The following is a 27,642-nucleotide window of genomic DNA, read 5'->3' as shown; positions in this document are numbered from 1 at the left end:
TTATTTAATTATTTATTTCTCTTTATATTTCCACATTTATTTATTTAAATTTTGATTTGGCACTCCTATTGCTCCATAATCCCATTCCTGACGATCGTATTTATACCCTCCCCCTTCAATAATAGGTGCCCTCCACAGCTGCGAGTGTGACTTCTTTTGGAGTGACACTCGGTACCGAGTGTCACTCCAAAAGAAGTCACACTCGCAGCTGTGGAGGGCACCTATTATTGAAGGGGGAGGGTATAAATACGATCGTCAGGAATGGGATGCCCTGTCGCCTCACCGGAAAACGGAAGACGTCATCGCCATGGTAACACAAAGACGCCTACTGTGCATGGCTGTAGCGCTGTGGCACAGGTTGCAACTAACAAGGATCGCTGCTGCTTCCAGAAGACGAAAGCGTCCCACTTTTTTTTCACTCACATGTTTTCCAATCCTATTATCTGGAATTTCAAATCCAACAAATCAATAAATGAATAAATGAATTCTGTCAGTTGTGATCAAATTTTAAGGTATCAGGGGGTACACAATTAAATCAAACGTCAGCAGAGAAGAAGATTTATTTCTTTTGTTTTATCTTTTTGCACCACTCTTTGTGATGTTCTGTCAGTGTGAAAAAGGCGTGGGAGAATTAAAGGACGCATGTGGAACTCACATCAATATGTTTGTTTCCTCCTCCATTTCGACGTTGCACTTCCTGAAAAAGTTGTCCAGAGTGAGCATCGATGCAGACTCGCTATTTAAGGGCTGAACAGTCCACTCCCCCTCCGCACTACGCAGTTTGGGACGGACACGCGCAAACGGAGGGGTCGTGTGTAGGGGGCGGTTTGGGATTCAGCCCGGCATTCAGCCGAGATATTTGATAGCCGTACTTCCGGTTTTTGTCGTCGGAGGTTTGAAATGCATTATGGGAAACGTAGTAGTATACTACAGTGTGAACGGTTGGCATTCTAATCATACTTATAGTACGTAGTATACAGTATATACTCATTGAGTATGTAGTATGTAGTACGTTAGTATGCCATTTCGGACACAGCCGATGTCTTTAAAACTCTCCCACAATGCACTTCTGCATCAGCTATCAACTCCCTCTTCCGGGTTTGTCCAAGCCGCCTCCACGTGAGCCGGACTTCTGCAGTCATGACAACAAACTCGGTCACTTTAAACGGAGTTGAGGATGAGGAGTTCCGAGCCTTCGTGGAGCTGCACGCCGGAGCCCTGCAGTCCTCAGGACTCCCCCAGACCTACTGGAGGAGCCTTCACCACAAAATCACCAACGAGGTGAGCCTCCTCCAGCTGCCATCCACAGTCTGGACACAGTCTGAACACTGGGTTACACAGCCTGCTGGGTGTGAAGCTCACATGTTCTAATAACTCAGATTTAGAGTGTAATTAAATGTATTCCAGTACTAAACACGGTACATGAATACTGCATGTTAACGTAGTTTAGATGCATTCGGATACATCCCTGCTGAAAAATCTAGTACAATACAATTAGGAAAAACCAGTAGGAACCATTAGGATTCTACCAGTCTAATGGGAATTGGAACACCATTAGAAGAAACCATTAGGAACCTACCGGTTCCATTAGGATGTAAAACCATTAGGAATGTACTAGTCCCATTAGGATGTAAAACCATTAGAAAACTGGTCCCATTGAAAACTAAAACTTACTGAAACCTATTGCTGCAACAAAAAATATCTTAACACTGGGCACCAGAGACATCTATGCATGTGTGTAATTGTGTATGTATTTGGATATTTTCCCCTCTGAATTGGGAACAGGACATATGGGGTGTAACAACTCATTGCAGTTTGTCATTTTTATTTATTTTTGAAACCAACCAACAACTTTGGCAAAGAAGTATGTGGCGTCGACAGCAGCAGTTTACTGCTTTCCCTAGAGAGAAACAGAAAAAGAAAAATTGTTAATATTTTATTCACTGCCTCATTCAAGTCATTCAAGAAACAGGAATTTCAAGAACATTTCAATACTATATGGGAAGTAGTTTTATCCACCCTGGTCCTATTTTCCCATCCACTTTTTTTTGTATTCCTGGATAGCTAAAGCAACACTGCAGAACTTTTGAACCTTCAAATATTCTCTTCCAAGTCTGTTCTGTGGAGCTTGGTGCTGTAACAGAGAGAATGGCCTCTCCAACGCACCTGAAAGACCACTGGTGGCCGCGAAAGTGGACCAAAGTAAAATGCTCTGCAGTGCTGCTTTAACAGATTAAGAGAATTTTTTTTTTTCATTGTGATCTGGTATGAAAAGTGTTACATTTAAATATAATGTTCATGTTCTTTAGTGCAGTGCAACATTTCTTTAATAAAATCCAGACATTTTGTCTCAAAAGTTTCAAAACATTTCTTTAGTAGTTTTGAAAACCGAGGTTTGAACTAAACCATGAGTCAAAAACCGAGGTTTGAACCAAACCACAGGTTAGGTGAACTGTTACAGCTCTACTAAATGAGTGGTGTGATTTTCAATATTTACAATTTCTCGAGTACAAAGCAAGGGACTGCAATGTGTATTCTGAATACACTAAAAAAAGCTTTGGACCTGAAGTCCCTAACCACTGCTGCCGAAAAAGTAGAGCAAGAGTTTGAACACAATACTCACCTCTGTCTGAGGGCTCCTCTTCCTAATATCACTAATCTTTTCTGATATGGTTCATCTAACTAGGGCCAGCTGCTGTTCAATGGCCTCCTTTGAATAGCCCATCTTCTGAAACCAGTCCCTCAGGCAGTCTGTCACCAAAGACAAAGTATTTGACTTCGCAAACTACGACAAAGCTGCTGTGAGAAATCAATTTTAAAGAAAAAAGAGGTAGGGGTGGGATGAAAAAAATCCATTCATATAAGAGTCGGGATTATTATCCTTTACAATTCTCAATTCATTCATAATTTTTAAAAATCAATTTTTATAGATGTTCCCTCCATTTCTCTGCGCGCCCTCACAGGCTTCTGTACACAGCGCCGCAGCAAGCCGAGACAATATGACACTATGGTCACGGGTCCCCGCATGCAGTTTTTTAATCAATAAAATGAGTTCAAATAATGTATTTTGAGCCGGTGATTGTAATTCCCTCTGCTGTGTGTCGGGGTTCCCTGTAATACTAATTAACAGTTAATAGGATGACTGTACACTGGAGTGATAGGTCTGTAAAAAGTCCCAGTGATGTTGTACTGTATATCAGCACTCATAGAATGCCTCTCATCCAGTTAAATTACTCAGTTGGAACTAACTGTTGTATAATGGGTTGTAAGGTACCTACCTCTTATGACAGCAACTTTTTCTGGGGTCAGGGGACGCTTGGGGACAGAGTCTTTGACCGCGTTTGATTTGGCCCCAGTATAGGCACTGCATCAATTCTCTCCCTCTGTGCCCCAAATGCAAACTGCCAACGACTTGCAGAATTGGGAGTTTGATTTTGCCTCCTGCACCCTCTGCCATTTCTCCTTGTTCAGGGAAACTCTTGGGCCAAGTTTCATCTATAAAAATAAAAACAAGTGTTCTGTTAGACCTGAGACTTAAAGGAGAACTCCGGCCAAATGTCATGTCAGCCTCCACACCTAAAGGTCACTGAGTGCTAATACTTGGAAAAAATTTGAGGACAATCTGCTATCGAGACTATCCAGACTCCACACACTGCTCAGTGCTCATGCCTACGACAGACATCTGTAGCCAGCAACATTACAGTATGTGACGGCGCACCAAACCATGACGACACCGACAGCATTGTTAATACCATCAACATTTTTTAATAACGTTATTAAACGGTATTACTGTGACCCCGTACAACCCTATTAATAATGATCAATCTTTCAAATGGTATACTACATCCCTTTGAAAGACATTATCTAACCAAAACTGTGTGTGAAATGGTTACTTTTCCTTCTTCGTCCAGCTCTGGGGTGATCACGTCAGGTCCTTCCAGACCTGTTTCTCCAGACCGGGGGAGAGACTGTTTCAGGATCCCTGTAGGATAGAATAAAAAATATGAATAACATTCTACACTGTATAAAAATAAACACACCCAGTAAGTAGCACTGTATGAACTCTGAGTTTGGTTGTGGCTACAGTATAGGCACTGACTGCATCAATTCTTCTCACACTCGGATGAACTGACACTCACACAAACAGGCTGGATAATAAAGCTGCTGCACAAGGCACTCAAACACAAAAGCACTAATTTATTGGTCGTGCCCACCAAACTCTGAGCATCTACTTTACATTCTGATCCTATGTACAGTGGTATGAAAAAGTATCTGAACCTTTTGGAATTTCTCACATTTCTGCATAAAATCACCATCAAATGTGATCTGATCTTTGTCAAAATCACACAGATGAAAAAACAGTGTCTGCTTTAACTAAAACCACCCAAACATTTATAGGTTTTCATATTTTAATGAGGATAGCATGCAAACAATGACAGAAGGGGGAGGAATAAGTAACTGAACCCTCTGCCTAAGGAGACTTAAAGAGCTATTGAAACCACGTATTTCAAACAGTGGATGTGATGAGGGTTGGACTCTGATCAGTCATGTAAAGTTTAAGGCTGATTGGAACATGTACAGGCTACTTATAAAGCATTTCCTGTCCATCCAACAGGTGGCGCCATGACTGAAAGGGTATGTTGGCCTATGGAATTGATCAGGATTGCAGTGTGATTACACATGTAAAGTTTGAGGCAGATTGGTGCATTCAGAGGATAGTTATACAGCAGCTGTTGGTTCATGGCAAAACATCAAAACTCTGATGGTCGCCATGGCCACACCATTTGGCTTCTGGTTGAACTTTTGATAACTTTTCATCACCAAGTCCTGCTGTGTGGACTGACAAAATTTCAGGTCTCCTGGAATTATCCCCTTGGAGGTATTCACTCTCAAAAATGTGAAAAATAATCAAAAATCTCACAATTAATCCAAGATGGTGTACTTCCTGTTGGGTTTAGGGCATGGCTCCAAGAGACGTTTTTGTGCGTCCTGGTGTGCTGTATAGGCCTCCCAAATTTTATGCATGTAGTTGAAACATGCTGGGGAGGCTGTTTGTTATAAAGTCTGCAGGGGGCGCTATAGCATGTGCAGTGCCGAGATACATACGGTGTTGTTCCTTGGGTCGACGGTGATGTGTGTGGTAATTTTAGTGAGCGTTGGAGTATTCCTAACCTGTCAAATAGCACTTTGTTTTGCATGGCGATATTTGGTTGCCACGACAACAGCGTTGCATGAAATGTCACAGCCTTCACAGTGTGGGATTGTCAAGAGGTGAAGACTCGGTTGACCAATTTCCAGCATGATATCACCAAGTTTGGGGCCATTGCACCTGAAAATATAAGGCCTTAAACTTACTGTTACCAACAGGTGGCGCTATGACTTTTTCAGAATGTATGAGTGTGGATGTGTTCAGACTGGACCTGGTGTCCATCATGTGAAATTTGGGGCAGATAGGATCTTGTTCAGCTGAGATATGAATCGTTACATTTTCATGGCGAAACATCGAAATTCGTTTGGCCACCACAGACACACCCTTTGATGACGAGTCACCATTTTCACTGGGATGCATCATCAATGTGTCCAGGCTGTTGTCAACGCATTTGAGGTGAATATGATCAACTGGGTAAGAATAGGGCATGAAAGTGTAAACGATGTCTATTTCCTGAAACCACAAGGTGGCGCTATGACTGTGAATGAATATCCCTATGTGGATGACATCAGGACAGGACTGTCATCATACATGTAAAGTTTCAGGCAGATTGGAGCATATTCAGAACAATTAGACATCACTTCCTGTTTCATGGCGAAGGATCAGTAATTTGAATGGCCGCCATGGCCACACCTTTTGGCTTCTGGCCAAGTTTTTGATAACTTTTCATCAGGAAGGTCTGGTGCATGTACTGGCCAAAATTCAGTTCTCTCAGACTTACCCCCTAGGAGCTATTAAGTTTGAAAAATTTACAGCAAATTCAAGATGACCGACTTCCTGTTGGGTTTAGGGCATGGCTTTAATTGACTTTTGTTGTGTCCTGATGTGGTGCATATGCCCACCAAATATTGTAGCTGTAAATGAAACATTGTGGCAGTTGGCCTAATGACCACTTTTTCAATTTTGCAGGTGGCGCTGTAGAGCCATTTTGCCACGCGCATGCGCAACTCCCATAAAATATCAAATTTTTCGCCAGTCCTGATGTGCATGCCAAATTTCACGCGTTTTGGGGTATGATAAGGCCGCCAAAAAGCCAATTCATTTTATGGGAGAAAAAAAAAAATAAAGCTGCAAGCAGCGATGGACGGGTCCTCGCATCCACGCTGGTCGGCGAATCCACGCACGTCCACCAGGTGGCGCTGTGACTGAGAGTGTTGGTCGGCCTCTGAATCGCATCTGGACCAGAGTTTGATCATACATGTAAAATTTCAGCCAGATTGGAGCATGTTCAGACAGGTTATACAGCATTTCCTGCCCATCCACCACCAGCTGGCGCTGAAAGTCAGAGTGTATTTCAAACAGTGGATGTGATGAGGGTTGGACTCTGATCACTCATGTAAAGTTTCAGGCTGATTTGACCATGTAGAGGCCAGTTATACAGCATTTACTGTCCATCCAACAGGTGGCGCTGCCACTGAGAGTGTATGTTGGCCTGTAGATGTGATCAGGATTGGAGTGTGATTATACATGTGAAGTTTCAGGCAGATTGGAGCATGCTGAGAAGAATTAGACACCACTTCCTGTTTCATGGCGAAGGATCAGTATTTTGAGGGGCTGCCATGGCCACACCTTTTGGCTTCTGGCCGAGTTTTTGATAACTTTTCATCAGGAAGGTCTGGTGCATATACTGACCAAATTTCAGTTCTCTCAGACTTACCCCCGAGGAGCTATTAATTTTGGTAGTGTCTACAGATACGGACCCGTAGCCTGTGGCCTATGGATACGGCACTTTCCCTTAACATAAATATTAATGAGCCGTACATAAATATTAATGAGCCGGCTAATGAACGCGCTTCGTGATTGGCTGGTAATCTGACGGACATAAATATTAATGAGCCGGCGACGCTGATGAAGGCGCTTCCGTGATTCGAGGTGAATCTGCGGAATGAATGGCGGAACTAACAGCCAGCAAACTATAAGTATTTTTTTACCTTCAAAAGTAGCGACAGACTATTACATATTAACAACCTAAACAAAACCCTGACGTATTTTCTGCGTCTGTCAACACAGACCCTGTCAGTCACTTTAATGTTAGCGGACTCTGTTGAATGGCTAAGTTACATAACCACAAACAAATCTCACAATATCACAGTAAATCGAGTTTGTGGGTTTTTTTAATTCATGCCGAATTAAAGAGCTGCTCCTCACCATTCAGGAGTGTTTGTTTCATATTTGACATCCTTAATTTTATCTTGTAAATTAGCGTCCGAAATTAAATGGGAACATTTGCAATGGAGTTCGTCAGCCGCTTCCACCACTGAACGCGGTAAACTAATTAATAGGAGCTGGACTTCAAACAATTTAGACACGGCGTCTAAAAGCGTAAAAACTACTTTGTCTACGTAAAGTGTGAGAGGAGACGGTGTATTTTTAGTTAAATTATACAATGTTCGCAGTCAGAGTCATTCATATAAACTGCCTGTAATGTGCAGCAAATAGTAGTTAACCATCGCCAGCTCTTCAGTGACCTTAACACGTCCGTACCTCTAGTACAGATGCTACGGGTATGGGTCCGTACCTCTAGCATCAACCATTAATTTTGACAAATTTACAGCAAATTCAAGATGGCCGACTTCCTGTTGGGTTTAGGGCGTGGCTGTAATTGACTTTTTGGTGTGTCCTGATGTGGTGGATATGCGCACCAAATATTGTAGCTGTAAATGAAACATTGTGGCAGTTGGCCTAATGACCACTTTGTCAATTTTGCAGGTGGCGCTATAGAGCCATTTTGCCACACACATGCGCAACTCCCATAAAATGTCAAATTTTTCGCCAGTCCTGATGTGCACGCCAAATTTCACACGTTTTGGAATATGATAAGGCCGCCAAAAAGGCAATTCATTTGCTGGGAGAAATTAATTTTGACAAATTACAGCAAATTCAAGATGGCTGACTTCCTGTTGGGTTTAGGGCATGGCTGTGATTGACTTTTTGGTGTGTCCTGATGTGGTGCATATGCCCACCAAATATTGTAGCTGTAAATGAAACATTGTGGAAGTTGGCCTAATGACCACTTTTTAATTTTGCAGGTGGCGCTATAGAGCCATTTTGCCACACACATGCGCAACTCCCATAAAATATCAAATTTTTCGCCAGTCCTGATGTGCATGCCAAATTTCACGTGTTTTGGGATATGATAAGGCCGCCAAAAAGGCAATTCATTTCCCGAGGAGCTATTAAGTTTGAAAAATTTACAGCAAATTCAAGATGGCCGACTTCCTGTTGGGTTTAAGGCGTGGCTGTAATTGACTTTTTGGTGTGTCCTGATGTGGTGCATATGCCCACCAAATATTGTAGCTGTACATGAAACATTGTGGCAGTTGGCCTAATGACCACTTTGTCAATTTTGCAGGTGGCGCTATAGAGCTATTTTGTCACGCGCATGCGCAACTCCCATAAAATATCAAATTTTTCGCCAGTCCTGATGTGCATGCCAAATTTCATACGTTTTGGAGTATGATAAGGCCGCCAAAAAGTCAATTTACTTTCCGGGAGAAAAAAAAAAAACTAATAATAAACCCTAGGGTTTCAATAGGGTCCTTGGCACCGCTGGTGCCTTGGACAGTCGGTGCCCTTGCACCGCCTGTCCTCGGCACCCTCGGTGCTCGGATCCTAATAATAATAATAAACCCTAGGGTTTCAATAGGGTCCTTGGCACCGCTGGTGCTTTGGACAGTCGGTGCCCTTGCATCGCCTGTCCTCGGCACCCTCGGTGCTTGGACCCTAATTATATGAATAGCAACATCATCTTTCGCCGATTTACAATCAGGTCCTTTCAAAACTCCCCAAAAGAACTACTCAGCATACTCATGCTAATGACCACCATTAGCACACTAGGGCTCAGTGACATCTGTGCATTTCAACGACCCCCACCGATACTCACAACGACCATCGTTGAGAAGTCAGATGAGTTTTGGTATTGGTCGTTGGAATAATAGCCCTGGACACACCTCTCAGAGGTTTAAAAGCTGAGGCAACACCCACCACCACCAGAACTGAAGAAGCCTCTTGGATTAGAGGTGAAACGTCTTCAAGGAACTTTCTTAAAGTCCAGTGGATTGATTTAAACTACTTTGGATACAAATCTTGTAGTTTTACCTGTCCTGTTTGGTAAGCCAACTGAGTGTTTCAGGGAATGTATAATGTTATTAACCCTTAGATGCTCCAGTGATTGGATCCTACAGTCTTCTGTATGTTGGTTAAAAATATCCCATATAAGAATCAGTGTGTTTTTATACCACTTTTGTCACTTTGAATAAGAATAATACTTTGTAGTATTTTTTGTATACTTTTTCCACACAAAAATGTTTTAAATGTGTTAATTTTTTGCTTTGTAACACATTTTCTACATTTTTTAAATTGTAAATGAAGAATATTCCACAGAACAGCAACAGAAGAATGTCAACATCCTTTTTGTAGACATTTTTCCACCGTTTTCCTCCAGGTTTGTGCATCACCTCTCTATATTATCAGTGATAAATAGCTTGGGGTAATAATACAAATATTACAGTTTTTTAAAATTATAAAAGGTAACATAAAAATTTAAATGGAATGACATCAAGAACATGTTTTTGAGGAATAGCTGGAATATGAAATGATAAAAGCTTTTCATTGCAAAGATATTGAAAGAAAACCACCTCATCAGGTCATTTTTGACCCACTTATGCATTTAAGGGTTAAAGCAAGTGCCCCTAGAGGTATTTGATGAATGCCGAGTTGAAGACTGTATATGACAGGATACTCAAGGCATTGCAGCACCTTCTGAAATGATGTGTGCTGAAGGTGACAAGCAGGCAAACTTTAAATTGACAATTCTTCAATGGAGTCTGGTAATGGAACTTGAAAACTGGTGTGCATTTCTGTACCTGTTGTAGATTTATGATGCTGGGGAAGTTTTTGGAATAATGCAGTTCCCACAAGAAGATGACGAGGAGGAGGAGGAGAAGGACAGTGGAGAGAATGAGGAAAAGAAGAAGGACAATCCTGGAGCTGTGACCAGCTGCAAGGTGGTGGTGACCAGAGATAGTGGGCTGCAAGCCTCAGAGCCCACCAGGTGAGGGGGCCACAGCTCCAACACTGATGGAAAGCTGGGCTCAGTGTCTGTACTGTTTTTCTTTGTTTGTTTTTACATAAAATGCCACATTCAAAATTATTCATAAAATAATTGTAAAATTGTCACAAATTTTTAGAAAGGCCTGCTCCTGTGCAACTCCAGATGGTCCTGGTAAATTCTACCATGTTGCAGAGCGTTCCAATAAACTTTAAACTGAGCACAGCTGATGCAGCAGCCCTCTGTTCAGTTACAAGTTGTGGCAATGATCTCTAACACAATGTTTCACTGTCTTTTATCACTTGTCCATGTCATTTATAGCCACAAGAAACCTGCAAGTGAAATAATAAATTATTAAAAATTTAGATCTGACATGGTTTTCAGTAATTCGGGCCTTTACGGTTACATGCAAAGTTATTCAACCCTTCTGCCATTTTTGACATTCTGGTAAAATGAGCAACATTACAGCTGTAGTCGATTACTAAATCATATAAGAGGTGAACAGTTAGTTTATTGAAATAAAATACCAAAGCAAAAAACAAGATTTAATTCATAATCCATCCAAAGTTTCAACTTTTTTACAAAAAGCAGAAGGGACATCTCTGTGGTCTGAACCATGTTGCTTGCAAGAGGCCTCTGGGTAGTACTACACAAAGTGAACCCATTTTATAGACATGAATATTACTGAATGTTTAGCATGTGTTACTGTTGAATTCACCTCAAAATGTTTACATACACGTGTGTGGCATTGAAATTGTACTGTAATAATCTGTATTTACCTAGCATTGCTTATCGGAGGTTGAATCATTTTGCAACCTGCTTTTTGTAAAAAAAAAAAAAAAAAAGTTAAAAGTTTGGATGGATTATGAATTGAATCTTGATTTTTGCTCAATTTGTAAAGTGTCCAAGAATGAATGAAATGAAGTACAATTCACTTTTTGAAAAAAAAAAAGTAATTAAAAGTACAGATTTGATGTTAAATACTCGAAGCTGCTACTTATTTTTGTCTGTCAATGTCAGTGTCAGTCAGACTGCAAAGCTAGTATGATGTTGTGAGATCTGTGTGGATACAGAAATATAATAGCAGCACGCTTGTGGCATTACCTTAATGTTTAGAAACTGCTGGTTAAACAGCCTTGTGTGACTTACAACAACGCAAGCAATGCAGTACATGTAGAATTCTGGGGTTTGTGAGTGGTCATTTGGTCACTTATTATTGTTTATGGTCTATCAAGTGGCAAATTTTCCTTAAAACCTAAAAATGAAAATGAGTAATTTATTGCATGCATTCAGTTTGATCACATAATGGCCGACATGATGTTGATGATAAACTCTCAGTGTGTTATTTTGCAAAAATGCAAAATCTGCAGTTTTCACATGCCAAGAGAAGTCGACTCTAAATACAAAATGAAGGTGAAAAATTTAGTTTTTATGGATATGTGGTTAGTTTGAACTCATTACCGGCATTTTCTAGAATGAAGGAAGCCATCACCTACGACTGGAGCTTTACAGCAACATTTGCTACCCCTTATATATCAGAAAGGAACTGCTTGGAACGCAGTTGTATTTTTTCTGAATGTGCTGCAGAGATATTTAGTTTTCAAGCATATACGTTGGAATGACTACAATATAAATATTAAATGACTCAGAGGCAAAAAAAAAACTCAATCGCGACATCTCTAGTGTTCAATGTGCTGACTAATTTGGTTTGTGAGGGAGGTTAAGCTAATTAAGGTAAGTGATCATAGCTATGCTTTGGGATCATACATAATCCTCTTGTTTGATGTTTTCTGCAGTTCGTGTCAGTTGAAATGGGCATGTTTTTTTCCAAAGTCTAAATTTTCTAAACTGAACAAAAACCCGATCTTCATCTTGAGTTTTTAAAATGAACTTTCCTCATTGTTCCTTCAGTGTTTTCCTGGTGGATCATGCCTGGACATACCGGGTGGACCACGCCCGGCAGCAGCTGGAGGAAATCCCTGGCCTGCTGCCCAGAATGACTTCCCTCATGGGGGTGGACTTCCATGGCGAGGCTCCCGACCCAGACACAGTAGAGCTGGTGATGGAGCGCATGTGGAAGTACAACCAGACTTACCACCTCTCTCAGGGGGTACGTTAGAAAACACCAGCCACCTGCTTGTCATAATATAGATGTGTACAATACAGCCTAGAGTTTTCAGCTAAATTTTAGAGAAGATTTCAAAAATGTTCCTCAACTTCTTCATAGGTTGGAGGATTTACACATATACAGTACTGTTCACAAGTTGGGGTCACTTAGAAATGTGCTTATTTTTGAAAGCATAGCATTTTTTAAATGAAGATAACATTAAATGAATGATAAATCCAGTGTAGATATTGTTAATGTGGTAAATGACTATTGTAGCTGGAAACAGCTGATTTTTAATGGAATATCTCCATAGGAGTACAGAGGAACATTTCCAGCAACCATCACTCCTGTGTTCTAATGCTACATTGTGTTAGCTAATGGTGTTGAAAGGCTCATTGATGATTAGAAAACCATTGTGCAGTTATGTTAGCACATGAATAAAAGTGTGAGTTTTCATGGGGAACATGGAATTGTCTCAGTGACACTAAACTTTTGAACAGTAGTGTATGTACAGTGCTTTGCAAAAAATATTTGCCCCCCTACAGAAATCTTTTTTTTGCATATTTGCCACACATAAATGTTTCAGATCATCAAAGTAATTTTAAGTCCCATTGTGTTTGTTATTTCTGTCTAATATACAATAAGAATAAATATGTTTGAAATGTGAAATATATACACAAAATGGAATGATGTGTGATTATGTTGTTTATCTGGAGATTTTTTGATAACCATTTTTACTATGTTGCATTTAAATGGACAAGAACGCCCCAGTTTTGTACATCTGACATCGTTGCCTCACCTTGTAAATACTAATGTCCACAGATCAGGTCCGAGATAGCTCAGCTGGCTGAGAGAGCGACCAATAAACAGGGACTATAGTCTGTCCTATAGCTGTGTTTGATTCCTGCTTTGCTGCAGGTCTCTCACTCCATTCTTCTCTTTGGTGGTTTGATTGGTGTAAAGTAAATGTAATTCAAAAAGGCTAAAAAGAGAATAAAACACATTGTCAGTTGACAACAGAGTATGAGTAGTCTCCCTGTTCTGCTCTGAGTAACTCTCCTGTTGTGTTTTCATGTGCAGTCAGCTGAGGAGAAAGTTCCGGTGTGGTACATTATGGATGAGTTTGGCTCTCAGGTGCAGCACTCTCACCAGCCCAGCTGCAGCATGGCTCCCTTCTTCTACATCCAGGGCCAGCTGCCCTACACTGTGCTGTGGCCTCTGCAGGACCTGCAGGAAGGAGGTGAGAGCAGACACACATCCAAACATTAGACAACCCCGTAATACCCCATATGAGGTGTTGTCAAGAAGGTGATGAGAAACACCTGACCCAAAAACACAGATGAGCTGAAGGCCACTGTCACAGCAACCTGAGCTTCAGTAGAACCTCAGCCGTGCCACAGGCTGATCTCCATGCCTCACTGCAGTGATGCAGTAATATGTGATACAGGAGTGTACAAATGACTGTAGCTTTCAGAAATGACTGTATTATAAATCCTTTTTTATCATTCATCATATAGTGAATATAAATGGCAAATATTCAAATAATTCAAAATTCAGAGATTTCAGATTCTCATGAGCTATAATCACCAAAATGAAAACACAAAAGTACTGAAATATTTACTTTGACTGACCTTCTGTGAGCCACGCCTGGGTGACATGTTCTTTGTAGATTATCTAGAGTCAGTCTGTCGCTAAATGTGAATTAATCCACTGTTGAAAGTAGTCCCAAACCATTTGATAATGACAAAAGGTGTTGATGTCATCAGTAGGAATCAATACACTGAAGAAGTCGGTCACTATTGACTATTGAATTTTATTTATTTATCAGCAATTACACTCAGCTGGAAAGCTTTTCCACTTATTCCCTCCACAGATGAGGTAACTCGTGATTATACGTATGGAGAGACCAACCCACTGGTGAGGCGATGCCGTCTGTTACCATGGATACCTGCCGATCTAGAAGGTGTCAGCAGCAGCACCGCTGAGCCTCCAGACTCTTACTATGAGGTGAGGATTTACACTTTCACAACCAAACCATGCCGAGTGCATTAAGCTACAAAACAGAAAGGTCTCAAGAACATGTACAGTGGAGTGTAGGAACCTGCCTAGGAACCAGTGCAGGAACCTACCTGCAAAGTCAGTGTCATAAACTGACGGGTGTCCAGGAGAGGTTCACTACTGATGTTAATGGAAAAGGTAACAATGAGTGGGCTAGGTGTCTGAGGTCTGTAAGATTTAGAGATTAAGATGAACAGAAACAAACTCTGTTGAGTTTCTAGAAACAGCTTTAAAACATGATTGTGTTTTAAAGCTGTTCTTGTACGATTGTTACTCAGGAATGAATCTGATAAGTAGATCCCTCTCAAACACTGACTATCCATTTGGAGGTTCAGGAATTTTTCCAGTGAGCCAGTCTTTTTTCCTGTCTCTTCTCAACTCTGCCACAATAAAGGCTCAAAACACCCCAAAAAATCTGTGAACGTCTCATATCAGTGTTACAGTTTACACAGAGCTCTGGGCATTCCACCAAAAGCTAACAAAAGCTGTACAATGTGCTACCACTAAGGATTTTTCTATAGTTGTGATCTTGCCATGTTAGGAGTGCATGAAAACTCTTGTGTTCAATCTTGCTTTGTTTGTAGATGAGACGTTTTGGAGCTGCAGAAGCAGCTCTGTAAAGTAAATAAACCTGCTGGAATGAGTGGCTGCTGCTCATTCACTGGAAGCAGCAGGCAGTGATGGGACAGGATATACATAGACACGCACAAGATCATCAGTTTGAGCTGAATGAAATTTCTCACCCACATAAAAACTGAATACATTTTTACTGACTGTAAGGCTGGGGGGGCATCTAGTTGTGGTGAGTCTAGACAACTGACAGTAATAAATGTCTGCTGCCTTTCACAGCTTTCACTTTCCACCTCAATTTGTCTTCTTCTACTTCTCAACTTTGGCTATAAATGGATAACTTATGCATATATATATATATATAGCGAAAAGTCATTTTAGGTTACATCTGTGGATATATATATATATATATATATATATGTACATGCAGGGTTTTAAATATCAAATGTCTCATAGGTTAAAATGCAACACAGAGCTGATGAATAGTTTAGAAAAACAGACCAACATACAGTTTAAATATATATATGTATATATGTCACAGTAGAGATGGCAATTCAGTAGAATTGGCAATTCTCCTAGTAGAGATGCCAATCGCAATCTCCCCTAGGAGAGATGCCAATCGCAATCTCTACTAGGAGAATTGGCAATTCTCCTAGTAAAGATCGCGATTGCTAACCCTAACCCTAACCTTAACCAATTCAGTAGAATTGGCAATTCTCCTAGTAGAGATTGCAATTGGTATCTCTCCTAGGGGAGATTGCGATTGGCATCTCTACTAGGAGAATTGCCAATTTTACTAGGAGAATTGCCAATTCTACTGAATTGCCATCTCTACTGTGACATATATTTAAATATGTATTAGCGTGTGTATGTATATATATATATATATATATATATATATTTATTTTTTATTTTTTTATTTTTTTTAAACTGTGTGTTGGTCAGTTTTTCTGAACTATTCATCAGCTCTGTGTTGCATTTTAACCTATGAGACATTTGATATTTAAAACCCTGTTTTACTGCTTAACTATTCAGACAGACCAGTGAATTTTCAGGACTTCCACACTTCCACTCTTTTTAAAAACAATTGTTTTCTAAGAACAAGCTTCATTTATTTCAAAAGTAAAGACATGGAGGCAGGCAGTTTTATTAGATTTACTGTAGTTCCAGCAAAATCCAGCAAATCAAGGCTGGTTCATGACCACAGACACTGATACTGAGTTTTTTTCCCCAAGTTGCCTCCATAGCATAGAACCCAGGAACCTAATGTTACTCCGGCGTCTCTGTTCCAGACAAGCAGCAGTAAACAAGCTTTAAGATTTCTGTTCCTTTTGTTTGTATTGGACAAATCCTAATAATTAATAATTACTGGAGCATATGAATTCACTGTGGACACTATAATATAATTAAGCTAAATTACACCAGCAGGTTGCATGATTGTGTTTAGATTAGACTACACAAAGCCTCACTAACCAAAGATGCTGTTGGGTTTGTGTGTCCATCTCTCCAGACCATCACAAGGGAAAACAAGGAGCAGCTTCCTGTAGAAGTCCAAGCCTTCACTGTTCCCAACGATAAAATCCTCAAGTAAGTCTCTCACCTGCAAAGAAAATGTTGTTTTGAGACTCCAGACCAGGGATGTCAAACAATGTCCAGATGTGTTCCTTCACGGTTTGATGCCTTCAGTGAGAATCTACAATGTTAATAGTCATGAAAATAAAGAAAAACATTAAATGAGAAGGTGAGTCCAAACTTCTTACTGGTAGTGGAATAGAGACACACTGTTTATTCATTCATACAAAAACACTGTACTTTATTTGATGTTTGTATAAACTAACAGATTGATTCAAAAGTACAATTAATTACCGGACAGATCACTCTATGTCTTTCTTGTTTATTCTAACAGTTCAGTTCATGACCTCTTTGAATTCTGTGAGATGTAGCTGCACAACGAATCAGTCTAAAATCATTCACAGATTTTACAGATGTCCTGCAGATGACGTCAGCTCTAGTCAGACACTTTCACTTTGCTCTGATGCCATGTTTCCTACCATCACAGTGCTCCTTAGTGAGCAAAGTTCTGCTGGAATCTCAAGTCACAGCCAGATTTCTAACAGGTGAACTATAGCTGCAGGCTGATGTAGTCGAACCAGCGTCTGATGAGTCAGTCTGAGGGCTGCTTCAGTAGGAGGATCCAACAGTTTAGCTGCACTGCTTTAATGGCTCTAGGAGCTGCAGTGACAGTCGATCCGAACTGTTATCTGCTCAGTACTTTGACTTCAGTGCTGCAAAACTAATGACATCCCAATACGCAAAACTGGCAAAGCACCAGAACAATATGATGAAGTTTCACGAAAGCAACAAATTCCAAACAAATATACTTGATAATACTTTTAATAACACAGTTGATGCCTCTTACGTTTGAAAAAATGCCCCTCTCAAAACAAGGAAAAAACTTATTTCAAGGAACTTTTACCTTGAAATAAGTGAAAAAGTCTGCCAATAGAACAAGTAAAAAATGGCTTGGTAAGATTTCTTGAAATAAGATGTGATATTTAGAACATTGAGATCTTACATTTAGCTGGGAAAACTTATTTTAAGCTATATTTTACCAGGATTATAAAGCTTAGGTGTCTTAAAATAAGTCCACATCCACTAAAAAAAGCAGTTTTTCACTCAAAAATAGGTTTTCGCTTTCATGTAACCTCCTAATTTGAGATGTATCAACCCTCCTGTTGTCTTCATTTACAGGCAGCAAAAAATATTCCCCAATTTTTTTGAAAATTTGCAAAACCTTCATGAAGAAAATTCCAATAATTTCTTAAGTTTCCCTTAAAAGTTTTATTTAATAAAAAAATCCCCCAAATATGGCAAGAAAATTCTTGTAACTATTTTAAAAAATGAGTAAAAATCTTTCAAAAAAATCCTAAAAATATCAGAAGTGATTGCATATATATCAATAAAACTTCTAATATTTTCTTCAAGAACATCCACAAAAAAAGTTAATTTTTTGTGTGAATGTTCTTAAGTAACATTTTTATGAACATTTCTTTTTTGACATCAAAAAATGTTCAAAGATTTCCCAAAAATATTGAAAATGTGGACATCAGAAGTTTCACTGTGAAAATAGATTTCTTTCCACATTTTCAAACTTTAAAACGGGTCAATTTGACCTGTAGGACAGGAGGGTTAACCTTATTTTGAGTTTTCTTGTAAAATTCGACTCAAAACAAGATAATTCCAAGATTGTGTGACTTTACAAGATATTTAAGATGCATTTTCTTAAAATTAGTCTCTCCATCTTGCTGAAATGTCACTTGTTAAGTGAATTTATCTTCAATGAAGTGGGATGAAACATTTTGACAAAAAATAAGACAAATAGACTTGGTAAGATTTTGAGTTTTTGCAGTGTATGGATTTCTTGTTTTTGTAGCAACATCATTTTTCACTTAATTGATCCAAAGTTTACCCAAAAGCAGATTTGTTGTCGGGTGTTTTGGTTCAATCATTTATCAGTCTGTTATTTTTTGATGTTCTTCTCTTCCTTAACATTACAGAACTTTCCACATCTTTCCATTGTTCTGTGCTTTTGTTTCCAGGGTTTACTCTGAAATGTCTCAAGTAACAAACAACCTGACACACCCTCGTTTCCAGCTGACAGAGGAAGAGGAGGAGGCCGATATCATCTGGGGATATAATCACATCAAAGACTACAGGTGAGCTGCTAATCTAACGTACAGCGCAGTGTTACACAGACACGAGTACAGGGGTCCTGTTCAACCCTCTTGTTAAAGTGGAGAGATTAGCTTGCCTGAGCTTGAACCAGAGCAGGATTGTAATGATGGAATAGAGACCGAGGCAAAGCAGATTCATCCAGGCACTAAATGTCTTCTTCCTAAAGCCGTCCCCACTTACATCCAAACTGAAAAACACCAAGTTTACTGAATGAAAACACTTTGACTCAAAGCTCTGTTCTATTTATAACATCTGTAGAAGCCACATATTAAGTGGCAAACATCCTTTTACTGCTAGGAAATGTGTATTTTAAAGCGTCTAGACCAACCAGCATCTATGGAGAGGCTGTTAACACTTAAAGGAAACTTCAGACAACAAACAGATAATCAATGTAGATAATGTGGTTTCTTTAATAGTTGCGGAAGCTAACAGCAATAAACAGAGAAGTTAAAAATATCAGAATGTAACAATCAATACACAGTTAAATAAATCTTTCCCTATTTTTATCTATTCTGATAATTCTATTCATGACCTTCTTGTATTCGATGAGGTGTGATTGAATAGAGGATCAGTCCAAAAATCTCCACAGATGCTGCTTCCAGTTTTTGATGGTGTTTCATCGACCAAAAAGAACCTTAAACTGCTGGTTCAGTCTCAGCTTCCAAAACCTTCCGTGATTCAGTATCCGTACATAACGTACACATGCATAACACACTCCTGTGCTCAGTTCAAGGTCATTTTGTTTGTGGGTACGTCTATATTAAATGGACACGTTCTATGTTGCCGTGATTTCTGATCATCAATAACTAATAAACAAATGTTGCATCAGCGTTATCATTATCAAGCCTCATCAGAGAACATTTCTTGAATCACTTCACTGCAGGGCTTCCTGAGAATGTACCATATTTTCTGCACTATAAGGCACACTTAAAGGGGAACTTTGGTTTTTTTCAACCTGGGGTCTGTTTCCATATGTAATTTCTTACATGTGAGTGATGGAGAAATGAATTTTCAACATAGCTCCAGTATTTAGCCAGGCAGGCAGCTTAGCAGCTCAGCTAGCAGCTCGGCTAGCGAAAAGTATGGGGCAGCTGCCCCCCCCCCCCCCCCCCCCCCCGTGAAAGTCCGCCCTAACGTGCTTTTTGCCCCACACTGACCGGCTCAGATAGTCTCAATGAGTGTCCCACAACATACTAGAGATGAGAAGTGAACGAAAACCTCCACATTACCTGGCGATTGCTCTTTGTTGTGGTCTGTATCCAAATCTCAGGACGGTAGAAAGCAAATCTCGTTTCGAAATCGCACGAGAGACTATCTGAGCCGGTCAATGTGGGGCAAAAGCACGTTAGGGTGGACTTTGACGCGGGGGGGCCAGCTGCCCCACACTTTTCGCTAGCCGAGCTGCTAAGCTGCCTGCCTGGCTAAATACTGGAGCTATGTCGAAAATTCATTTCTCCATCACTCACATGTATGAAATTACATATGGAAACAGACCCCAGGTTGAAAAAAAAAAAACAAGTTCCCCTTTAAAAGCCTTTAATTTTCTCAAAAATCGACGGTGCGCCTTTTAACCCGGTGTATCTTATGTGTGCACTGAGTTCCAAAATCTGACTGTCGGACCATTTCCCGCCGAGATAGGGACGTGATACGTACACTACACATGCTGGCAGCGATAAACTTATTAGAGAACATTACCTAAAGCTACATACAGTACTGACTATTGTCCGAGCTTTCGCGAAAGCCGGCATCGTTGCTGAACAGCCACCCGGCAACGAGACTGACGCCGACAATGACGAGAGGGAACCCGACATGTTTGATGTCGAAATTACCTAGCTGTTCAATTCAGATACTGAAGATGAGGACTTTGATGGATGTGTGACAAAAGATTGATCAAAAAATAATGTGAGTATATTTTTAAATACGTAGTAGAATAAGGTTCAACCAAACTCACTGTTTTGCTTCCGGTTCCTTGTTTTAGCATGCGCCTAATAATACGGTGCGCCTTATATGTGGCTTAAGTACAGAAATAAACCCCATAATCAAGACTGCGCCTTACAATCCGATGCGCCTTATGGTGCAGAAAATACGGTATGTGTTTATCAGTCAGCTTGTTTTATATTTAGACATTATTTACATATAGCTAATTTTCCAGTGGGCCCCACAGTGAGGATTCAACAGTTACTACAGTACTGCAGCCTCTCTTAGAGTGGACACTTCTGCATCTGAGTAATCCCACAGTATATTGAAGCACAGTTTTTCCAACCTTCCCTCACCCAGGTTTTCATGTAGTGCAGGTATTTTATTCCCACTTATCAATGAGAGCTGGTTCCTCTGTACCAAACTCAGCTAAAGCTTCTTCTGCAGATGTCTTTTGATCATCAGACTGTGTACACACTCCAGTCTTTTGCCCATTTGCACACACATTAGCTCTGAATCCAAAGGTTCTCTCTGTTGATCTTGGGGAGTGGTTCAGATTCTTCTGTCATGTCAGCATTCATCAGGTAATGTCAAACTCAAATGGGCAACTTAGAGGTCTGTTTCAAAAACAATTTAGCCACATTTTCAATGAAGCCATCATCCGTCATTGTTGAAAGAAAATCTATTTTAACCTTCAGAAAAGTAAAGAAACCGCTTGTTCTTTTGCAGGAAACTGAGTGAGGAGCGGCCTCATGTCATGCTCAACCAGTTTCCCTGTGAGAGCATCGTCACAGTGAAGGATTGTCTGGCTGCAGTGGCTCGCAGAGTGAAAGGTGGTCCAGCCCCTGACTGGCTACCAGAGACCTTCAACCTGCAGACAGAGCTGCCACAGTTCATCAGGAATTATCAGCTGAGACAACAGAGGTTGGGCTCATGTTTTCAATGAATTTATCGTATGGCAGATCATACTTTACTATCACCAAAAGTGTTGCTTTTGATCATATACATAATCTGGCACTAAACCAGATTATGTGAACTGGTATTGTATGAAAAGTCCAGAGTTTGTGACTGAGGCTGGAGTGATAAAGCTCTGGCCTTGAGGGTACATTAAAGATATCTCTGTATGTTTCAGGGGAGAAGATAACCAGTGGATCTGTAAGCCCTGGAACTTGACTCGTAGTCTGGACACACACATCACCAACAATCTGGACTACATAATCAGACAGAGGGAGAGTACACCAAAGGTACCAGCACACACATGTACAAGCAGCTTGCCTGAGACCATGTCTGTGCTAATATTAATAAAGCATAAAAAATGCACCTCTTACTGCCTTTTAGGGCTCCAAGTCAAGCTTTTTAGTTGGTATGCTTAAATGTAGAACTCTTTTATCCTCACTCAAAATTGTTTAGCTCTGCTGTTTCTTGGATACTGTTAGATGGAGCAGATGTTTTAAGCTTTAGAAGATCTAGTCTGGAAGACTTCAGCCAGTCACAGGCCTCTTCACACAGATCAGGTCTACGGTGAGAGTAGACCTGATCTCTAGAGTAGCACAGTGGCTCAAACAGACGACTTTTGAAACCTGCTCACTGAGGGGAGTCTCATTTGAAGACAAAAGTCAATGTTACCTTGTACACTGATTATTATTGTATGAATCGAAGCACCTCTAAGCTTTGGATGCAACAGCTGAGGTTACACCTATTTTAAGGCTTCAGGGTTAATGCTAAATGTAAACCTGACAGAAATGGTTGTCTGAAGAGTTAAAAAAAATAGAAAGATGTTAAACTCTGCTTCTTTTGTCACCCGGACACACGATCGAACCCAACTCCAGTTCAAAAGTCGGAAAGATCTGTGGAGTTTGGTTGGAGCATAATGAAGTATCTGACCTGAAAAATATAAGACTGACTCTATATCAACTTAAAGGATGTATCAGGTTTATGAATCTCAGAGATGCATTGCCTACATTTGTGTATCTTTGTGTTCCAGGTGGTGTGTAAGTATCTTGAAGATCCAGTTCTGTTCAACAGAGAGGAAGTGGGAATGGTGAAGTTTGACATTCGCTACATGCTGATGCTGCGTTCTGTCCAGCCTCTGCGTCTCTTTGCCTATAATGTGTTCTGGTTGCGCTTTGCAAACAGGTAAGAAACAAATACAAGTGTTAAAAAATCCCTCATAGCCTCTCCTTCTATACAGAATATACTGAGATTTTATGTGAAGTTAATATTACGTTTAAGACCAAAGTTAAGTGAGCAACATGTCGTTCCTCAACAGTACAGATGTTTTTGACGGCAAACACAGCATGAGACTGGTTTCACTCTGTTACTGACAGTAATATTGAAGTATTTTATCATTTTTCAGAGAGAACCCTTTCTTGTGCCTGAGTCAGATCTTTGTTTCTTCTATTCAGACCTTTCTCCTTGGACCATTTTGATGATTATCAGAAGCACTTCACTGTCATGAACTATGCAGAGGGAGTGGAGCTTAAGCAGGTACTTTTATACTGTTCTTTTGATATTTAACTTATCCCTGTACTATGTTTATTTATTTATTTACTATATTTGTAAAATCAGTCCTGTACTACCAATCATCATCTGGAGTTAGCTTGGTAACTCTCATTCACAGCCACACTGTGGCTTTTTAGTTCTGTTGTTCTTAACTGTTTTTAGTCAAGCAGTAAGTGTTTAAATTTCTGTTTCTAGGTGCACTATGATGAGTTCATCCCCATGTTTGAGAAGCAGTACCCGCAGTATCCTTGGAAAGAGGTGGAAGTAAGTGGAAAATAAATCTTTTTCAGCTGCAGGAACTTTTCTGTTTTGCAGTGTGGCCTGAGCTGCATCCAGACAGTGAATCATGGATGATGTTTTTTAGGAATATATTTCTGGTCTAATATACTTGCCTTCTTATCTTCATTGTCATCATTTTTTTTTCCTCAGGCGGACTTGTTCAAAGCTTTCAAGGAGCTCTTCCAAGCAGCCTCATCTCGACCGGCTCCCTATGGTATTTGCAGTTACCCATCATCCCGAGCGATCTACGCCGTAGACCTCATGCTGAAGTGGAGTACAGCGCAAAATGGTGAGCATTCATTCTACACTGCGTGCCAAATTATTATGCAAGTGATCTTTTCTTCAAAATCTAGAAGGCTGCTGTTCAGAAAAAAAAACAGAGTTTTAGTGTGATTTATTTAAGGCCTTGTGCTTTAACAAAACCCTTGTAGTTAAAATGCAATACATGAAAGCTGACTTCTCCAAAGTCATATTCACTGATGAGTGCTGGGCAACCTTAGATGGACCAGATGGTTGGGCATCTGGTTGGATTTCAAGTGGCCATGCAGCTCCAACTCGACTGCGACGTCGACAAGGTGGTGGAGGTGTTATGTTCTGGGCTGCCGTTGTTGATGATGAACTTGTTGGTCCTTTCCGGGTTCATGATGGTGTAAAATTGAATTCTGAGGGGTACTGCGCTTTCCTGAAGACAAATTTCATTATGTGGTGGAAAAAACTATCAACTAAAGTGAAGAAGACTCTTGTGTTCATGCATGACAATGCACCTTCACATGCCTCACATGCCTCACATTACTCCCAAGACTGGTTGGCATGTCAGGGCTTTAAAGACGATCGCCTCATGAACTGGCCTGCCTGTTCCCCCGATCTCAACCCGATTGAGAACTTGCAGACCTGCCAACCTGTAGGCATTTTGCGTAGCAGGTACGCAATTTGACATCAAAATACGCTGGTACGCTCCGCCTCATTAAACTACTCAAAAAGCTGCAGACATCTGTGAGTGCTGTTAGAAATGTGGACGTGCAATACTCATGCCTGACAACACGATACAGCAGTGCAGTGGTGCAATTTCAACCAATCATCATAGAGTAGCGGAGAATAACGAGTCTGCTGAACCCTTGTTGGCCCACTCTCTCCTGTCCTCTGCCTCCCTCCGCCTATCTCCCCGTTCCCCGTGCCCCCACCCGCAGCAGCTGGCGGTTAAAACAGTAAAATGGTGTGTGTCTCTGTGTGTGTGCGTGCACGCGTGAGTGTACTTGTGTGTCTTTTGGCAAATATATACTGTTAATAACGTTACTTTCATGTTGAAAATACGATGTCATATCGGGGAAATAAGCACCGAGAGTTTTTTTTCCTGTCGACGTGTGTGTGTGTTCTTGTACTTGGTACGTGGTGAGTACCATTTTCTGCATTTAACTATCAAAGTGAGGACATTTTTACAAAGTGAGGACATTTTGGCCGGTCCTCACTTTGAAACAGCCATGTTTGAGGGTGAAGACTTGTTTTTAGAGAACAGGTATGAATTGAGGTTTGGTTAGGGTTAGGGTAAGGATTAAGTTTAGGCAATCAGTTGTGATGGTTAAGGTTAGGGTAAGGCTCTAGGAAATGCATTACGCCTATGGATGTCCTCATTAAGATAGAAGTACAAACGTGTGTGTGTGTGTGTGTGTGTGTGTGTGTGTGTGTGTGTGTGTGTGTGTGTGTGTGTGTGTGTGTGTGTGTGTGTGTGTGTGTGTGTGTGTGTGTGTGTGTGTGTGTGTGTGTGTGTGTGTGTGTGTGTGTGTGTGTGTTAGCATTTGCTACATTGTGGGGACCAAATGTCCTCACAACTGTAGGAAAACCGAAAACTATGTCACTTGTGGGGACATCTTTCAGACCCCACAAGTTTAAACAGTGTTTTCTTGGCCATGTTGTTGTTACTGAAAAAAGTAAAAGTGCAAAAACGTTTCTTTAGGGTTAGGCATTGTTTTGGTTAGGTGAGGGGTTTGGTTAGGGTAAGGGTTAGGGGTTAGATATGAATGGGAGTCAATGGTAAGTCCCCACAATGATAGAAAAACATAGTATATGTGTGTGCGTGCGTGTTTGCGCGTGCGTGTTTGCGCGTGCGTGCGTGAGATTAAGTAGTACTCAAAATATTTCACCAAGGTTGGCAGGTCTGAACTTGTGGTCAACAATAAAGAAAATGATTTACAGTGAGGGCAAGCAATAGAGCTCAAAATACCAGCTTTGGAAAACCATACAAGGTGCAGCACACAGTGTCAGCAGAGAAGTCATTAAAAACCTAACTAAATCGGCTGACCAGCGACTTCTGACCCTCATTGAAAGGAAGGGTGGTTATGCTGGACATTAGAGAAGCACTTTATATTTGAAACATTTCAAAGGCAGTAAAAGTTTTATTTTTGTATACAATTGTAAAGGAACTGTTGTTTTTGTTTAAGCTTGAATAGAATTGTAGAAAATGTTATTGTTTTCAATCAATAAAATGATTAAAAGGTGCCTACATTTTATTTTTCATAAATTATATGCTCTAATCACCAACTTGCATAATAATCTGGCACAGTCTTATCCGCAGATTTTGCGTTAATTGAAAAATAAAACCTACAACACATTGAAAAGCATAATATTAACCACACATATGAAGAAATTTATTCACTATCTGACTTCTTAAAAAATTTGAAGATGACTGTTAACTTAGTTTTTAAAATATCCACAAAAATGCCACTTGCATAATAATTTGGAACGCAGTGTACACTTAAATGTACACTACCAGTCAAAAGTTTGGACACACCTTCTCATTTAATGTTTTTTCTTTATTTTCATGGCTATTTAGATTCTCACTGAAGGCATCAAAACTATGAATGAACACATCTGGAATTATGTAGCAAACAAAAAGTGTGAAATAAGTCAAAACATGTTTTATATTTTAGATTCTTCAAAATAGCCACCCTTTGCTTTGATTACTGCTTTACACACTCTTGACATTGAAGATCAGGAGTCTTTGTCAAACATGTAGTTAAAAACTTCTGTTGGTGTCTTCAGAGGTTTTCAAGAAAAAGTCTTCAAACAGCTTCAAAAGTCTGTGAACAATGTTTATGCAACACAGAGGTTGTAAGAACAAACAAGAGCACAATCTGGAGATTGTAACGGACCAAACAACGCTGGAAACTCCTCCTGAACCTTCCTCTATTCTCCTGTGAACCCACAAACCATTCTTTTAAAAGACCAATCAGAACATCTCTGCTAACATTATGTTTGAATGTATTCATATCTGGGAGTGTCTGATCTAATCATGACAGGTTAAAAAAAAAGAGTCAGCAGGCATTTCCAAACCCTCTCTTTTCTTCTGTCCTCGTCGTACACCTTCTACTCCTTGCCATTATCTCTGATCCACCTCATCACTGTGTCTCCATCCTCCCACTAAGCTCTTGTGCTGACAGCATCCAGTCCCTGTTACCATTTTCTCAATTTTAACTTTAAATTCAGCTGACGTCTGCATTTGGCTTGTCGGGTCGTCAAAAATCTAAATTCAAAACTCAAACCTACAGCTCACGTCTCTCTATGTGTTCCAGACAGTCCTTTTATCCCAGTGGAGGTATTTTTTATAAGTTATTTATGGGTTGTATTTACACAGATTTACACAGGATTAAACATTATTAAAACACCATATTTTCAGTTTTGTCACTTGTTCAGTTGAATTGTTGAAGAAACTGAGAACACCACTTTTTTAAAACCCTTGTTTATGTTCAGTGTAAACTCCCCAAGCAGCATGTGTTTCTCTGATTTCTGAATGTTCTGGTCCTATCAGGTGAGCGGGTCATGCAGCCTCAGATCCTGGAGTTGAACTTCAGTCCGGACTGCGCCCGGGCCTGCCTCTACCACCCCTCCTTCTACAACCACATGTTTCAGACACTGTTCCTGGATCAGCCCGAGGACTGCCCGGTCACACAGATCGTATGATAGAATAGAATAGAATCACTTTATTCATCCCCGAAGTGAAATTCAGTAAACCCAGCATCACTTTATCAAGAGACTTTCACTTCCCTTTTTGATCAGTACTTCAATAAATTATCTGTTTCTTTGTCATTTTGCCATCTACTCTCTGTTGTAGAATGATTATGCCGCTTGTCATCTATTGGGTTGTTTTTAAAACTGCGAATGATTCAGCCAAAACACTGCTGTACAAATGAGCAACAATAAAAACACTGTTGGACAAACTAA

The 27,642-nt window shown here is 40.2% G+C and overlaps 1 protein-coding gene across 1 annotated transcript; it reads left to right on the top strand.

The window, feature by feature from the left end:
* Positions 1-651: 651 nt before the first annotated feature.
* On the top strand, positions 652-27,642 carry ttll12 (tubulin tyrosine ligase-like family, member 12). Its single transcript, XM_051954098.1, has 14 exons — positions 652-1,281; positions 10,084-10,262; positions 12,171-12,369; positions 13,447-13,606; positions 14,240-14,373; positions 16,505-16,581; positions 18,594-18,710; positions 21,376-21,570; positions 21,779-21,890; positions 22,631-22,782; positions 23,052-23,133; positions 23,344-23,412; positions 23,578-23,716; positions 27,230-27,642. Exons 1-14 carry the CDS (start codon positions 1,141-1,143, stop codon positions 27,379-27,381), a joined length of 1,908 nt encoding a protein of 635 aa, XP_051810058.1. The 5' UTR covers positions 652-1,140; the 3' UTR covers positions 27,382-27,642.

The sequence above is a fragment of the Acanthochromis polyacanthus genome, chromosome 1 (genome assembly GCF_021347895.1).
Source record: "Acanthochromis polyacanthus isolate Apoly-LR-REF ecotype Palm Island chromosome 1, KAUST_Apoly_ChrSc, whole genome shotgun sequence".
Taxonomy (NCBI): Eukaryota; Metazoa; Chordata; class Actinopteri; family Pomacentridae; genus Acanthochromis; species Acanthochromis polyacanthus.
The sequence above is the reverse complement of the archived record's forward strand: the minus strand, read 5'-3'. Positions and strand labels throughout refer to the sequence as shown.

Bases quoted from the DNA above. Each gene is read 5' to 3' on its own strand.
- ttll12 (XM_051954098.1), top strand. From the start codon at position 1,141: ATGACAACAAACTCGGTCACTTTAAACGGAGTTGAGGATGAGGAGTTC. The intron at 12,370-13,446 runs GTACGTTAGAAA...TTTCATGTGCAG, and splicing joins CTTACCACCTCTCTCAGGGG to TCAGCTGAGGAGAAAGTTCC. The intron at 22,783-23,051 runs GTAAGAAACAAA...TCTTCTATTCAG, and splicing joins TGGTTGCGCTTTGCAAACAG to ACCTTTCTCCTTGGACCATT.